Source organism: Microtus ochrogaster, chromosome 8 (genome assembly GCF_000317375.1).
Source record: "Microtus ochrogaster isolate Prairie Vole_2 chromosome 8, MicOch1.0, whole genome shotgun sequence".
Taxonomy (NCBI): domain Eukaryota; kingdom Metazoa; phylum Chordata; class Mammalia; order Rodentia; family Cricetidae; genus Microtus; species Microtus ochrogaster.
The window spans coordinates 67,084,791-67,102,630 of record NC_022015.1 but is presented as its reverse complement, the minus strand read 5'-3'; the positions used below and the strand labels follow the sequence as shown (position 1 = coordinate 67,102,630).

General features: G+C 41.5%; 1 protein-coding gene across 1 annotated transcript in view; it reads right to left on the bottom strand.

The window, feature by feature from the left end:
• LOC101995849 (cytochrome P450 2C11) overlaps positions 1-15,487 on the bottom strand; it is a 22,701-nt gene extending 7,214 nt beyond the window's left edge. Inside the window, exons 1-6 of the mRNA XM_005352213.3 lie at positions 15,324-15,487; positions 14,235-14,548; positions 13,109-13,271; positions 12,817-12,966; positions 4,860-5,020; positions 1,864-2,040 (exon numbers count right to left, since the gene is read on the bottom strand). Coding sequence (XP_005352270.1) covers positions 1,864-2,040; positions 4,860-5,020; positions 12,817-12,966; positions 13,109-13,271; positions 14,235-14,402 — 819 coding nt within the window. The 5' untranslated portion in view covers positions 14,403-14,548; positions 15,324-15,487. The remainder of the gene's footprint in view (positions 1-1,863; positions 2,041-4,859; positions 5,021-12,816; positions 12,967-13,108; positions 13,272-14,234; positions 14,549-15,323) is intronic.
• Between the last annotated feature and the right edge of the window lie 2,353 nt (positions 15,488-17,840).

The window sequence follows — 17,840 nt, the reverse complement described above, 5'->3', positions numbered from 1 at the left end:
AACTCACAGAGATCAGCCTGCCTCTGCCTCCCAAGTGCTGGGATTAAAGGTGTGTGCCACCACCGCCCGGCAAAATAAATAATTTTTTTAAAAGATTTATAGCAGTAGCATGTTTACAGCTATGAAGTGGCGATGAAAATAATTATATGGCTGGCGGTCATTGCAACATGAGAACTGTATTAAGGGGCTGCAGCATTAGGAAGGTTGAGAGCCACCTTCAGAAGGTTCTGTTACCTTCCATAAGCATCTTCATCTGGGAAGCAGGTCTCTAGCACATGGCTCTTGGATTTACAGAAGTAGAGACAGGTGTGGAAGAGTAGCCTCAGAGAATAAAGGAGCATAACGCTGCCGATTAGGGCCACTGGGAGGCTGGGCCCACCACCTCAGGTCACTCTCTGCCTGGCCTCGCCACCGAGGAGGGGGTCCTCAGGGTTGCAAACCTGGGGTACCTAAGGGGCTTCAGGAACCGAGGGCAGGGTGATGTGCAGAGGCCTGGAGCTTGGGCAGACACACAGACACACAGCCCAACCACACGATCACCATGACTCTGAGCAACAAGATATCGAAGATGAAGAATGGTTCATTTCCTGGATTGTCTCTTCAAAAGATTTCTGAGGTCCATGCTGCCCCCAGAAACCATGTTAATATCTATGATCCAAGCAGCCACTGTAAACCATGCTGATGTCCACAATCCCTACTGCTGCCTGCTGCTCTGAGCGAGTTAGCTTTTGCAGTGGTATCAATGTCTGCAGACTCATAACTGAGAATAAGAGACTTTGACGGCTTCTGTGACAACCTTCCCCCTCCATCCCCCCCGCCCCTAAAAAAAGAAATAGTCCAGACAGGAAGCTATTGAAGAGAGCCCTTTTAAATTGTGATGGAGATGTTGAAGTGTAGCTCTTCACACTTGATGGCTTCTACTGGAGCAGAGAGGACTCAGGTTTCTTAAAGGGTCTGGGCACTGGGAGTTTGACCATGCTCCACTGAGCACATGTATATAGAGAATGTTCTGATTAAGTCCATGGGAAAGAGCGCTTTGCCCATGAGAAAGAACATACTGCCTAGTAGAATTCATACTGCTGACACCAAGCCTAAGGCACATCAAGATAGAAATTGAAACTGCTTGCAAGCAGCAGGCACATGGTAGACAGGAAACTGCTTGCACAAGGACGGTAATAGCCTTGTGGTTTTAGATACTGTCTGTCTATGTTATTCTTTGTTCTGCTTTTGTTTATAAGAAGGCTTTGAAATAAACCCTGGGCTGTTTGGTATTAACCAATAGACCTCCAAATCTTTCCTGCGTCTCTAAGTTTCCTCAATCCTCACAACACCTTCCGGGTTCCCTAATTGACTCATCGGCAGCCTCCGACACAGCTGTGTTCAACTATGGTTCCCTACCCCATCTCTTTACCTTATCTCTTCATTATGCCCATGTGAATCCTCTCCCCTGTTCCTCACTGAAAATCTGTATCAACCCTCAGGACATTCAGGAAACGTGCCCAGCAAGCTTCTTCTCATGCTCATAAGCGCTTTCTTCCCAGTCGCCCACACAGGCCCATACAACCACTTATTTCAATGCTGGGTATTTTAATCACCTGACTTGTTTGTATTTCTACTTCACCTGATGTGTATGCTCTCTTTCTTCAGACAGAGTGTTAGGGACTAACACACATGAGTGCCCATGTGTTCTAGTTATTTAGCAATTTAGTTTAAAATCCTCCAGGATTGCTAGTCCAGTTTCATGCACACAGCAGGTACTTAAAGAGTTTACCAATTGCTTCTTGCCTGAACAGTTGTATGTTCTGAATAATTACAGAACTGATGAACAAATCGCAAAATGCAAGCCAACAAATAACATTTTACCTGTTCCATTTTGATCAAGAAACAATCAATGAAGTCCCTTGGATTGGCCATATCCAGTGTTTTTTCATGTTCTTTCACTTTCTCCAAAACATAATTTTTTACATAGAAGAAATTTTTAAGTACTTGGTTATGACTTCCAGGTAAATGATCAATAATAGCAGGGAAAGTATTGCACACCTTGAAGATTAAGAAACATTAAATACAATTAAAGACATGAGTACCATAACCCTGGTCAAAAACTTGGGTGGCATTATCAGACACTAGGTGGAGCTAGGGGAACCCCTCATAAGAGTGGGAGGAAGGATTGTAAGAACCAAAGGGTCCAGGACACCAAGAGAATGTGGGCACAGAATTAACTAAGTAAGGCTCAAAGGGGCTCACAGAGACTAAAGCAACAATCATGGAGTCTGTATGGGTCTGAGCAGATCTTCTGCAAATATATGTTCTTGTGGGACTCCCAACAGTAAGAACGGGAGTGCTCTTGCCTGCTCTTGGGACCCTTTTCCTCCCACTGGGTTGCCTCATCCAGCCTTGATGTGAGAGTTTGTTGCTAGACTTATTGTATTTGGTTAAGTCGTGTTCAGTTGATATTCCTGGGAGGCCTGCTCTTTTCTGAAGGGAAACAGAGGAAGAGTAAATCTGGGGAAGAGGTCAGACAGTGGAGAAGGACCGGGAGGAGTGGAGGGAGGGAAATTGCAATCAAAATGCAATCTATAAGAGAATAATAAAAAAAAAACTAAGGTGAACTTGAGGAGAAACATTTCAGTGCACATGACTGGACAAAAGGAAGCATTGATAGAGGCTGCACTAAACTGATCATATGACCAGACATGATAAGCATCTCCAATATCCAAGCCAATAATGTTTACATTACTAGTCCACTCTCTCTTTTTTACCTACAACTCTGAGATACAGGAAGGCCCATGGCTCACCTGCATGAGGTAAACTTAAGAGGTCAAGGAAATTCAGTCAAATTCAAACAGACCAGCGTCACTCCCTGATACTTCTACCAGTAAGACTGGCCTCAGGAATAAAATCATGCTGTATAACTGGGAAGGGCTCAGAGATATCATGAAACTCAACTCCACATTTTATGAGCAAATGCTTGCACACACAGCCATGGTCAGATGGCTCCTATAAAATCAGAGTGATGCCAACTTGATAGATGGTGATGCTATTGAACATGACAGCCCAACAGAGGGCTATGTTTTAGACACTCCAAATGCTGAGTATCTTAAATAACCTGACTTTCATTACTTTCTCAGCTAGAGTTCCAGCTGCAGCTGGCCTCTGAGTCTCTGGTTTGGAACCCCGATTACTCAGAGTTTCCTGGCAGCATCTGCTCCCATTTTCTGTCTTTGATATCCTCAATTAGGAAATAACTACCAAATAATGGGATGAAGATGACTCTAATTTTTGATTGGTAGGCAAGCCCGTGGATGGCAGAAGGTTCTCAACAAGTCCTTAGACAGTCACTGAGAGCCTGAGCATGTCTCTGTCACTACTGAAGTGCTGCCTGCACTCTGTGGTTGGGTGGATGGGGGCTTGATTTGCAGCATCTGTCTTCCATTCTGAAGAATAAAGGATGTCTCTTTCGGAGACGTTCACGGTATCCTGAGAGGACGGTGATGTGGAAACATTCTCTTTGTGGGTCAGCAGGACCCATCCTTCCACACAAATAGACATACACACATGCATGCGCACACACACATGCACGCGCACACACACATGCACAGAAAAAAAATCAAGATTGTCTGAGACGACTTTGTTAGAATAATGGAAAATAGTCATGTTTTTATAAACTAATGATAAGTTAAGGGTTTTTAATGGCTGGGATAGAAAAGCTTTGCTTTGCCCTTGTTTTGCCTCGGCCATGTCTTCATGGTATTCTTGACAAGAGCCCTGTTCCCAGTGTGTGGAACTATGGCCCTTGGTTCCAGGGTGGGGAGGGAGCAGGGGGAATTGTTTTTCTGTTTTAACCCAAAGGAGGGAGGGGAAGAGGAGCTGAAGAACTGGGCTCAGCATTTGTGTTTGTTTCATCTAACACACAACTCCTTAGGGTGGAAAAGTTGTAAAGACTATCAAAAACCTTATAATGGCACTAGGCAACACAGGGCCACCTGGAGCAAAGGAACATAATGAAAGCTCCCGGCAGAACACTGAGACCATGGGAAGAGGGCTGGAAAGAGAGCATCCTTGGGAAATCAGGTCACTTGAAAGCATCCACATATATTGATGTTTTCAGAACGCCAGGGCATGCCCACAACAAGGACAAGCTAGGAAAAGTCCAGGTAAAGAACCCCAAGCTTTTCCTTCTGCCGGCTCCTGAGCTCTGTCTGGTGGGATTTCTCCTCCCTATCTCTTCTGTTCTTCATTCCTATCTTCTTCTGTTCTTCATTCCTACTTCTCATCCTTGGCTTTCTTCCTTACTTCATTTTGTATCTCTACCCTATAGCCTTCTCCCTTCCTTCTCTAATCCACCTTATTCCCACCTTCTTCGTCATCTAGAACTCTCACAGCCAAGTAACTTCTGTAGAAACTAAAGAAGCAGAGACTTTGGAGGAAAAAGAACACAAGCTTTACAGAAACAGTAAGCAAACACTTTCTGTCTGCAGAACACAAGAAGCACAAAGGAAAAATTAAAAACCTATAGCACCAATAGTTGGGGATGTGGCTCAGCAGTAAGGAGAACAATGCTCATGTTGAAGGACTGGAGTTGGATTTCCAGAACCTACATGCGGCAGCTCAGAACCACCCATAACTCCCGTTCTGCAGGCACCTGTACCCCACCCACCCACAAGGGGCACACACACACACATGTACACACACACACAGAGCTGAAGAATATGTTTTCAAAAAAGAAAAAACTGCACATCACATCTCTAAATTGTCCAATCTAGAAACCTTCACGCCACAACTCAGTCCCTATCATTCTGTGGACTTCACAGAGAAAAGAGTCCAGATGGTTCCTTAGGAAGAAAGTCTTTTGATCTCACCTGTATCCATGGGGTGCTCATGAGTCTGAGATTTTCATTAAATTTTTCCATCAAGTTAAGAAAACTCTGATCTTTATAATCAAAGCGTTTCTGGAAAATAATGGAGCAGATGACATTACAGGGAGCACAGCCCAGGATGAAGGTGGGGTCACAGGGTGCTCCTGGGGAGTGAAAGATATTAAAAATAACTGTTAATACAAGACCATAAAAGACTCCTTGGTGGGCTGGAGAGATGGCTCAGCGCTTAAGAGCACTGCCTGCTCTTCCAAAGGTCCTGAGTTCAATTCCCAGCAACCACATGGTGGCTCACAACCATCTGTAATGAGGTCTGGTGCCCTCTTCTGGCCTGCAGGCATACACGTAGAAAGAATATTGTATACATAATAAATAAATATATATATATATAAAAAAGACTCCTTGGTATCATATTAAGATAATTTTAGAAACTCAAAGTTAACAAGTTCCTACAAATTCTCTACCAGGTAGAACTGCAACATACAGAAAACCAACACTCTGTTTTGCTCAGACCTGACTTAGTAATTCCTTCTAACCTTGTTTCAGGATGGCTATCCAAATACTATGTTAATGTCCACTGCCTTTATTTACACATCTGGCCCAAGTGACTTCTTTTGCAAGTAAAAGAAGAATGATATGAAAGAGGTACATTTTAAAATAGGTATTAAAATACTCCTGGGCACGGTGGTACACACCTGGAAGCCTAGCAATCACAAGGAAGAGGAGGAAATCTGAAAGGTCTCCACCAGTCAGAAAGTTCTGGGCCAGTCTGGACTACACAAGACCCTTGTCTAAAAAAAATAAAGAAAAAGAAATAGGAAGGAAGGAAGAAAAAAGGAAGGAAGAAAAGAAGAAAGGAAAGAAGGAAAGAAAGAAAGAAAGAAAGAAAGAAAGAAAGAAAGAAAGAAAGAAAGAAAGAAAGAAAATAACAACAAAAAAGTTGAAGACCTAACAGTTACACAGAATCACACATCTGTAGAGAACTTGTAGCCCATCAAACATTAGCCTAGGAAGGAAGAAAAACACAGTTTGACAATTTTTAACACAAATGGATAATTGAAGGAATTACAAATAGAACAAGCAGAGAGGAAGAGTAAAGAGAGAAAGATTATAAAAAATGCATGCCCTTGGTGGGACAAATATAAAAATATGTAAAAAAAAGACAATATTAAAAAAAACATTACTTTGTAAGCTGGAGACATGGCTCTGCAGTTAAGAGCACTGACTGCTCCTACATAAGACCTGAGTTCAGTTCCCAGCACCCACATGGCAGTCCACAACTGTCTATAATGGTAGTTCCATGGGACTCAATCCCCTATTCTGAGGTGCAGATGTATATGTAGACAGAACACCCACACACATAAACAAATAAAGCAATAATAATAATAGTATTTTTAATAAAAATAAAATAAAAATAACCACACCCTATCCTAGTGATGCAGGCAGGTAATCCTAGTTATTCAAGAAAGTGAAGCAAGACTATTACAAGTTTTCACCCTTCCTGGGCTACAATGAGTTTGAGGTGACCCTGGACACAGTAGAGAGGCTCTATCTCAAAATAAAATATGAAATCAAAGATTTTGATATAACTCAGTGGTTGAAACTTAGCAGATGTAAGACCCTATGTTCCATCTCCAACACCATTTTTTAAATATATATATTTTAATATTTATTTATTATTATGCAATATTCTGTCTATGTGTATGTCTGCAGGCCAGAAGAGGGCACCAGACCCCATTACAGATAGTTGTGAGCCACCATGTAGTTGCTGGGAATTGAACTCAGGACCTTTGGAAGAGCAGACAATGCTCTTAACCTCTGAGCCATCTCTCCAGCCCTCCAACACCATTTTTTAATCCAAAAAAGAACACATATTATTAGAAGATAGGTTTGCCTAAAGTAAATTAAACTTTTTAATTTTTTTTAATAATTATTTATTTATTATGTATACAATATTCTGTGTATGCCTGAAGGCCAGAAGAGGGCACCAGACCTCTTTACAGATGGTTGTGAGCCACCATGTGGTTGCTGGGAATCGAACTCGGGTCCTTTGGAAGAGCACACAATGCTCTTAACCACTGAGCCATCTCTCCAGCCCCTAAACTTTTTAAATTTTCATTTCTAATTTAAACCACATACAGGTCAAACATAAAGATTAGATTGATAAATAGTATCCTTTACTTCTTCTTTAGGTGTTAAAAAGAAAAATAACAAGAATTTCCTATTCTGAAAATATTTACAATCACCAGCCAGATCCTACATTTGCTTAAGCAAACCTCGCCCTCTAGTGGAGAACTGGACTATTGCGCAACATAGTCATCAACAGAATACTCTAATTCTTTTTTTTTTAAGATTTATTTATTAATCAAAACAACTCTGAGATTCCATCTTACACCTGTCAGAATGGCCAAGATCAAAAACCTTGTTTCAGGATGGCTATCCAAATACTATGATGACAACTTATGCTGGAGACAATGTGGGGTAAAGAGAACACTCCTCCATTGCTATTGGGAGTGCAAACTGGCACAGCTGCTTTGGATATCAGTATGGCAATTTCTCAGAAAATTAGGAAACATCCTTTCTCAAGACCCAGCAATGCCACTTTTGTGTATATACTCAAAAGATGCTCAATCGTACCACAAGGACATGTGCTCAACTATGTCCAGAGCAGCATTGTTTGTCATAGTCAGAACCTGGACAGCCTAAATGCCCCTCAACCAAAGATGAATAAAGAAGATGTGGTACATTTGCACAATGGAATAATACACAGCAGAAAAAATAATGACATTTTGAAATTTGGGGGCAAATGGACGGATCTAGGAAACATCATATTGAGTGAGGTAACCCAGACACAGAAAGACAAATATCATACATATTCACTCATAAGTGGCTTTTGGACATAAAACAAAAGAAAAATCAGCCTACAATTTACAATCCCAGAGAACCTAGACAACAAAGAAAACCCTAAGAGAGACATACATGGATAAAATCTACATGGAAAGAAGAAAAAGACAAGATCTCCTGAGTAAATTGGGAGTGTGGGAATCATGGAGAGGGTAAAATGGGAGAGGGGAAGAAGGGAGGGGAGAAAATTATACAGCTCAATTAAAACAAGTTAAAAAAATCAGGAAAAAAGATTTCTTTATTGTATGTGTATAACTGTTTTGCTTGCATGTATGTATATGCACCATGTATATGCCTAGTGCCCTTAGAGGAAAGAAAAGGGCATCAGATATCCTAAAACTGGAGTTACAAATGGTTGTAAACCATCATGTGAATGGCTGGGAACCAGACTACTCCTCTGCAAGAGTAGTCAATGCTCTTAACTCCACGGCCATTGCTCCAGCCTCTATAAAGGTTTTCATCTGAACATCGATTTATTCCATTCCATTGCTATACAGAAAAGCAAATTAATTCAGAGGGAATGTTTTATGGACAATTTTCAACAAAATTGTACTAACAAAATCATCAATAAATTTTAATGTGAAAGTCTACAAGTGCACATTTATTATAATTAAGGATGATACGCCAAAAACATGCCTACTACTCACAATAGCAAACATCAACAGCCCCTATACAAATACCATCTACTCCAGTTGGAAAAACAGCAGCCCCTAAAGAAGCCAAAACTGTACAATGGAAAAAAGAAAGCATCTTCATCAAATGTTGCTGGCATAACTGGATGCCACCATGTAGAAGAATGCAAATAGATCCATATCTATCCCCATGCACAAAACTCAAGTACAAGTGGATCAAAGACCCAGTTATACTGAACCTGATAGAAGAGAAAGTGAAAACTAGCCTTGAATGCACAGACACAGGAGACTACTTCCTAAATGTAACAGCAATAGCATAGATACTGAGATAAACAATTAATAAACGGGACCTCCAGAAACTCAAAAGCTTCTGTAAGGCAAAGGACAAGATCAATAAGACAAAACAGCAGTCTACAGAATGGGAAAAGATTTCATCAATTCCACATTTGACAAAGGGCTTATCTCTAATATATATAAAGAACTCAAGAAACTAGACATCAAGATATCAGATAATGCAATTTAAAAATGAGGTACAGATCTAAATAGAGAATTCTCCTCAGAAAAATGTCAAATGGCTGATGGATATTTAATGTTCAACATCCTTAGTCATCAGGGAAATGCAAATCAAAATGACTCTAAGATACCATCTTACACTTGTCAGAATAGCTTAGATCAAAAACACTGATGACAGCTTATGTCAGAGAGGATGTGGAATAAGAGGCACACTCCTCCACTGCTGGCGGGAGGGCAAACCTGTAGAGTCACTTTGGAAATCAGTACGATGGTTTATCAGAAAATTGGGAATCAATCTACCTCAAGATCCAACTATAGCACTCTTGGGCATATACCCAAAGGGATCCTCCATCATATCACAAGGACACTTACTCAACTATGTTCATAGCAGCATTATTTGTCATAGCCAGAACATGGAAACAACCTAGATGTCCTTCAACTGAGAATGAATAAAGAAAATGTGGTACATTTACACAATGGAGTATCATATTATTCAGTTGTAAAAAGCAATGACCTCATGAAATTTGCAAGCAAATCGATGGAACTAGAAGAAACTATTCTGGGTGAGACAACCCAGACCCAGAAAGATGAATGGTATGTACCCACTCATGAGGGGTATCAGGAGTAAAGTATTGGATAATTAACCTACAACCCACAGTCCCAGAGAGGCTATATAACAAGGAGGGCCCAAAGAGAGAAGATGCATGGATTGCCCTGGGAAATGAAAATAGAAGACATCTCCTGGATAAAATGGGGGCAGGGGAGGGGAGGACAGAGGGATGGAAACTTGAGGGAGCACTTTGGGTGGGCTGAGTGCTCGAGGCAGGTTGGAGGCTAGACTGAGTGGGAGTGTAACAAAAGAGACATCTTGATGGGGGGATCGTTTGGGGGTTAAGGAGAAACCTGGCACCAGGAAAACCCCCAAGAATCCACAAGGATAACCCCAGTTAAGACTCCTAGCAACAATGGAGAGAGTACCTGAACTGGCCTTCTACTATAATCAGATTGATGACTACCCTAATTGTCATCCAGTAACTGATAGAAGCAGATGCAGGGATCTACAGCCAAGCACTGGACTGAGCTCAGGAGTCTTGCTGAAGAAAAGGAGGAGGGATTATACGAGCCAGGGATGTCAGGAGAGGGGAATCCACAGAAACAGCTGACCTGAGCTCATGGGAGCTCATAGACTCTGGACCAACAGTTAGGGAGCCTCCATGGGACTGACCTAGGCCTTCTGCATATATGTGACAGTGTGTAGCTTGGTCTCTTTAAAGCTCCTAGCAGTGAGGTCAGGACCTATCCCTGGCACTGACTCGCTTTTGGGAACATATTCTCCATGCTGGATTACCTTGTCCAGTCTTGTTGCAAGGGGAGGAGTTCAGTCCTGCCTCAACTTGATGTGCCATGCTTTGCTCAAGCCGGGGGGGGGGGACCTTGCCCCTTTCTGGGAGACAGAGGAGTGAAAGGGATATACGGGAAATGGGAGGAGGGACTTGGAGGAGAGGAGGGAGGAGAAACCGTGGTCAGTATGTAAAATAAATGAATAAATGGAATTTAAATAAAATTTTTTAAAAAGAAAAAACAATATTTCATGTTCTCTTTCATAGTGGAAAGTTAAAGAGCAAGTTGATCTTACAAAAAACAAAGTGGATTGGTTTTTACTAGAGGTTAAGAAGGGTATATAGGAAGAATAGAGAGGCTGGATAATAGGAAACAAATACAGTTACATAGGGGGAATAAATTCTAGTTCTCCACAGCACAGCACAGTAACAGTAGTTTACATCAATTCTATAAATTTATAAATATAAAATTTACAACAATTTTACAGAGAACTGGAAGAGAGTGATTCTAACTCACCCAAGAAAAAGAGCTGATAAATGTCTAAGGAGATGAAATGCTAGTAACTATACATCGTCATTACAAATTATATGAAAGTATCACATTCCTTACTGAACTCCATAAAAGCAAACAATTATTGTTTGTTAGTTCAAAAAGATATCTATGGGGCTGGAGAGATGGCTCAGTGGTTAAGAGCATTGCGTGCTCTTCCAAAGGACCCGAGTTCGATTCCCAGCAACCACATGGTGGCTCACAACCATCTATCATGAGGTCTGGTGTCCTCTTCTGGCCTACAGACATATATGCAAACAGAATAGTGTGTCCATAATAAATAAATAAATATTTAAAAAAGATATCTTTGCACACATGGTGAGGAATTCAACAGAAGAAGCCTAATTAGGAGATAAGTATGTCTAAGCCACACCCCTTTTTTGTATAACACGCCATAACACTGAATGTTCAGAATATATTTTAGCCTAGGAGAGAAAGAGATAATCATTGGGAATTATTTATTTGAGATTTGGGACAACGGAGTTCACAGTGAAAGTCTGATGCTCAGCCTTGCCTTCTACTTCATTTTGAAGAGACATGTAAACATCAAGGGCATTTAGAAAACAAGCCGAAAATCATATTTACTGTGACAACAACGTCACAGATGAGTGAAGCCAAGAGTGGAGGGTTGGTTAAAATTACCATCAACTCAAAACTCTATCGTTTTGAAATTCAGCCAGAATGTTATTTTCATTCAGATAAGGTAAGGTTCACAGATCAGGTTTCGCTTCAACAGCCTCCTAGTAATGACAAGGACAGTCCCCACAAGAGGGAACATCCAAGAATGACCACAGAAGTGCCACCACAGACCAGGAAGCAGCTGGGAAAAGGAAAGCAGAGAGCTAGACCTTTGCTGGAGTTTGTATGTAGAGGGATGACCGTGACAGGAAAGCCAGACTTTGTCAGCTGAGGAGGGGAAAGTTTGATGAACTGCAGAGATCTGTAGACCACGGGTATGAGAGGTCACTAAATTGTCCCACACCCAGCCTTGGATGGATTTACAGCAAGAATGTGGACTTGGTATGCGGGGCTTTCCTAAAAGAAGTGGTTGAGGGCCATAGACAGGTTGGTTTGCATCCCAAAAGCATGCTTTGGAGAAAGTATTTGCTATTGCTATCAGTTATCTAGCCTTGGGAAGGGCAGCCCAAGATATCAGAGCCTCATAAAACATAGAAAATAAAATTCACAATTACTACTAAAATAAAGTTAAAGGATAACAAGAAGAACTGAAATAGGGCTAAATTATAATTAGGGAAGTTGAGGTTAAGCATTAATAGTAATTGAGATGTAGTTCAATAAATCAATTTTAAAATTCCTTTTATAATGTAAATGGTTCTTAAAATGTGTAAATAATAAAGCCCACAGTGAGTAACATTAAGTAACGCCAACTGACATCTTTAAATAGTCAAGAATGGAGAAGCAAAACACAAGCGCTAAGGGAACATTAACGATGCCTAGGAACTAGAAACCACACATAAACACCATCACTGTGAACACTGCGGACATGGGTCTTTAAAGAACTCCAGCCATGTCTGTCAGGGAAGCTGAAGCTACAAATCAGACCAGTGAAGTGAAAGCATGCATGTTTTCACATTCCACGGAATAGCAGGTCACGTCAGTCAGTAATGTCCTCTCACAGACATTTCCTACTGGAACTTTCTAGAATAGTTAGCCCACAATTATGTTACGGGAGGGAATATTGACAAATTTGAAAAGGGGTATTCCATCCTTCTATCCATATGGCATTGTTTGAAAATATAAAGCTTGACCCCAAACAGAATGTAATGAGCTTTTATCCCCATCCCATATGTACAGACATTGTGCACAAACACGGAAAGCACTGAGCTACAAAATCTTCCTTGGTTCTCTGGACCAAAGCTTCCCGCTCTCATAGAATTGTCAAGCACTTCTCTCAGTGTAAGATCTGGCTGCCCCAGTAGTGTTGCCATGGAGATCATTAGAAAAGGGAGCAACCTCATCAACGACCACAAAGTGACACCCACCTTTGCTTTTCCTCAATTCCTCCACAAGGCACTGTGCTTCCTCTTGTACACGGTCCTCAATGCTCCTCTTCCCCATCCCAAAGTTCCGCAGGGTCATGATGGAGAAACGCCGGATCTCCCTCCATTTCATCCCATTGCTGAAAAGGATTCCTACCAGGATGGGAAACGGGAGCTAGTCAGGAAGCCAACAAGGAACCGGCGCAAGGAGCCATCTGGATGGCCCAGAGCAGCCGGAAGCTCATCCAGTCTCATCTGCATGGCCAAGGCCCAACTCACGCGTGCACACACTTACCAAGGCCTCTGTTTACTCTCTCAGATATTGGAAAACTGCCTCTTCCAGAAAATTCCTCTCTGAGATTAACAAGGGCCTCCTTCACAGCTTCATAACCATGCAACACCACAGAGGGCTTCGTGCCAAAATACAGAGTGAACACAGGGCCATAGACTTTGGAGAACTGGAAAGTTGGGAGGAATAACCAAATAACAGTGAAAATAAAATCAGTATAATCTACTGATGTTATCATACTATTGATGATTTTTTTTTTGCTCCCATTTTGTTGCTGGATTTCATACATAAAAACAATGTTGCTTGTTGTAGCTGCCACGGGCAGAATGTCCCCCATTTGCCAAGAACTTACGAGGGAAATCCTACATAGACCATCACAACTAACCAACACCTTCAGCTACATTTATTAATTTTACAGCTAAAGAGACTGAGGCTTAAAGGATTTCAAATTCATCTCAGCATTATCTAAATAAAAGACCCAAATTTGAACCCTGCTTAGTGAATTTCTGCTACCTGTGCAGACAGTCCCCGAAGTCCACACTAGACAAATGTCCAGCTGCTACTGAACTTGCTTCAAGACCACCTACTGAGCTCTTTTCAGGGGATTCTGTGACTAATTATTAGAAATCTATAAGTTTTTAAGTCCTTTGGGACTGGGGATATGGTTCCGTAAATGCTTATAACGCTTGCTGTGCAATCGTGAGGACTGGACTTCAGATCCCAGTGAACACATAAAAAGATAGGTGTTCTCAGGTCAATAATCCCAGCCCTGGGAAGGCAGAGACAGGTGGATCCTGGGGCTTGATGATTAGCCAGATGAGGCAATAACTGAGATCCAGGTTCAGTGGCCTACCTGGTCTTAAAAAATAGGATGGAGAAACCATTGAAGACACTCCACTTCATTCAACCTCTGGCTTCTTTACCCAGACACACAAACATACACACGCACACACACACACACACACACACACACACACACAAGCTCAGAGAGAGAATGTGTGTGCATTATAGCATTCCTCTATCCCTGACAATGGCACCCTAAATACCGATGTGAATATTTGCTGTAAATAAAATAGTTAAATAATAGCAGAGATTCATTTTCTTTTGAAACTTAGTAGAGAGAAGCACTTACGTTGGTTAAGGATTTGCTGACGTCCTTCACGTCTATCTGCAGGATGTTTCCAATAAACGGGAGAGGAGTGGGGCCAGGGGGGAGCTTCCCTCTCCCCGAGTTCTGTCTCCAGAGTGAGAGGAGAAGCAGACAGGAGACAGTGAGCACCAGGACTGTGACCAGATCCATGGCAGCCTTCTCTTCTCAGGGAGACACCCGTGAGCTTGCAGTCCAGAGCTTTTATAATGCTCCCTGTGAACTCAACATGCGCTCCTGGGGCATAAGGGACCAATCAGCGAGGTTTACTCTAATCTTTCTTCTTTGTGGACTCTGGCCTGTTGAAAAATACAAACGGAAACCGTTCTTCACTCTCACACACTGCTATTCCACCCTGGAAGCGTGTCACAACTGGCCCAGGGTGCGACCCATGGACTGTGATTTTTGTTTTTTAATTCACCACAGTTGATTCCAGCATGCAACCTAAACTGGCGATGGGGGAGGGACAATAAAGTAAATCATTTGCTCAAAAGATTGTTCAAACATTTAAAACAAATCATATACATATACACATATATATATAGTAATATTTACTTGATAAAGCTTCCCAGTGATTGCAATATATGCCTTAAAAATGAAGCCCTTTTTAAAAATGCTTTAGTGTGCTGTAGTAACACTAGAGTTGATTAATCACCGGTTAAGCCACGTAATTAGCTCAGTTAACATGCCACACCTTTTGCCATTTGACATCCTGCAAAGCCCTTTTGGGCAGAAGATACTCTTTTCACCCCCTCAGAGAGTGCAGGCTACCAGACTGGCACTGGCTCAGCTGGCAGAGATCGCTCGGGATACCCACCATACTGACTATTGACAAAATGAGATCGTGTTCTCCAGAAATAAAATCAACAGCACAGCTTCTCCCTTTCATTCCCTCAGGATGGGAAACTGTCTCAGCTGAGGGTCCCAGGCAAAGCCCCCTGCACATTGTCCTCATTTCCTGCCATGCTGTGCTGCCTGGAGCGTCAGGAAGGATCATACCAATGTGGACTCTCTCCCACTTTCCACCAGAGTTTTCTTACTATTATGCTATGCCCAGGTGCTGCTGTCACTCACCTGATTTCTTTAACGCTTGTGGCGCTGTTTTCTTGTGTGAGTAGTTGCTCAGATGGCTGATTCTCTTGGGGAAAGCATGCTGATTGCTGACTACTCCACCCTCTTGCTCAGGCTTTGCTCTGCGGAAAAGCCTAGTCTCTGATTAACTTCCTCATTCCCCAGCAGCCCGCACTCCAGAAGCAACAGCTGCTTCTGTGGTTTTTTGGCCTGTTACCATTCCAGATGAAGAAATACAGGAACACAGAACAGACTGGGAGGAGGGGTTCAGAGTTAGCTAGGCAAAACTTCAGGCATGTGCTCTTGGGAGGGATGGAAGAGAGGGACTTCAGCATACAGACCCACTGCCCTGAGGACCACAGAAGGAGCTGGTGGAGGAAATGGACCACCATCATTAGAGCGGAGCTTTCACACAGGAATGATGTGCAAAGCTGTATCGGTCCTCAATTAACCAGTATGGGGAATTGTCCTTAAATTTTTTTAATTTATTTTTATTTCCTCTTCATAGGAGTTTTACCTGTATGTATGTCTGTGTGAGGGTGTCAGAAGCCGTGTGTGAGCTGCCATTTGTGTACTGGAAATTGAACCCAGGTCCTCTGGATGAGCAACCAGTGCTCTTAACTGCTGAATCATCTCTCCAGTCCTCTTAAATTTTTCTTTTTATTGGCTGCATTTAAAGTGTGCAACATGATACTCTGATATACACATTTAAGTGATTACTATACTCAAACAAAGCAACATAATTCACCACTTTACACTAGTTACTTTTTCTTCCAAGCAAAGCTGTGCTTCCTGGAATTCTGGAAGAGAAAACCTAAATCTGTCCTTTCCCCACCTTTGCAATGAGATTTATTATTATGCTATACCCAGGTGTTAAACTCTGTGGAACTGGCATACAGCTCAGTGATACAGAGATTGTCTAGTATGTACAAGGCCTGGGGTTCATTCTACACACACACACACACACACACACACACACACAGCTACTTTATAGAAAAGTTTCTGCTTGGTAGAAAGGTTTCCATTTATATTACTATATCAGTAACTATTAGCTACTTCCCTTTGGTGTTACTTGACATCACTGTACTTTTTACCTAACTCCTAATTCATCCTGCCCTTGCCTGGAGATGACTGGTTCTAATTCACTTCTGTTTGCTAACTCGCTTTTTTCAGCCATATGAGGTCATAGTTTCTTTGTTTGGCTCCTTTTACTCAACATGTCTCTCAGGCTCACCCATATTGTGCTAAATAAGGCTGAACGCCACATTGTACACATACGAAGCACCATATCTTTATCTAGCTATCTGTTGTTGGCCATTTTAGTTTCTAACTGGTCATTTTTTAATATTTACTTTTCATTTTGTGTGCACTGGTCCATGCACACAAGTGCAGATACAATGGAATTTTTAGGGGGTATTGAGCCACCTGACATGGGCAGTGGGAGCCAAACGCTAGGCTTCTGCAAGAACAGCAGGCACTCTTAATCACTGGGTCATCTCTCCTCCCATTTCTGTATCTCGGCTGTTGTGAATAAAAATAAATTTGTGTCATAATTTCAAGCTACAGCACAGGAAAATTAAGTTTTATTAAGAGCCCAAACACACAATGTTTTATTACCCATTTTCCTGGGATTCCTAACAATTTATAGGAAGTTTCGCACCTGTCATATCTCTTGGGATCCTCTCAAGCTCCCTTACCCATTTTGAGGTTGGAGGAACTGAACCTTGGAGAGTCGGTGCTTTGGTTAAAGACACACAAACTAGGTGGCAGAGCTGGGACTGTAACCTGTGTCCCTTCTGTTTCACATCTTTCCTTTTGTAAAATGTTCACTTCATATGGATTCACCAACACTTACTCATTGTATAATATGATCCCAATGTTGATTCAACCTAATCAATGACTTCCAAAGTACACATTACCTAGGTAAATAATTAACACACCAGCTAATTTAAATGAAAGTCAGAAAAGTTTGGTTTTATAATCTTGTAATTTGAGTGACCTCATTCTTTTATCTTTATTACATTTCATTTAGTTAATTATTTAATATGTGTTTGCATGTATCGGCTTGGGGTCCACATGTGTCATAACACTAGAGGTCAGAAAACAGCATATAGGAGTCCATTTCTCTCCCTCCACCATATGGATCCCTGGAATTTAATTTAATTAATTAAGTTTGGTGACCAGTTAAGCCATCTTGCCTGTCCCAATCTCAAATCTTAGTAAGTGCTCTAACCAGGACAAAGAGAATGAGTTATTTTATTGTTTGACTCATGTGTTATTTTGGACTACATTAATTCAGTTACGGTTGTAGAATATTAAAGATGTGTTTTATTTGTTTAGGCTGCAGAATATTTGTTTAATGATGCAAAAATGTGTTACATTCTTTTATGTTGCATTTGTTTAACTCCGTAAAGCTGTGTTACTAAGCCTGTCTAAAACACCTGATTGGTCTAATAAGTAGTTGAAAGGCACACACACACACACACACACACACACACACACACACACATATTCATAATT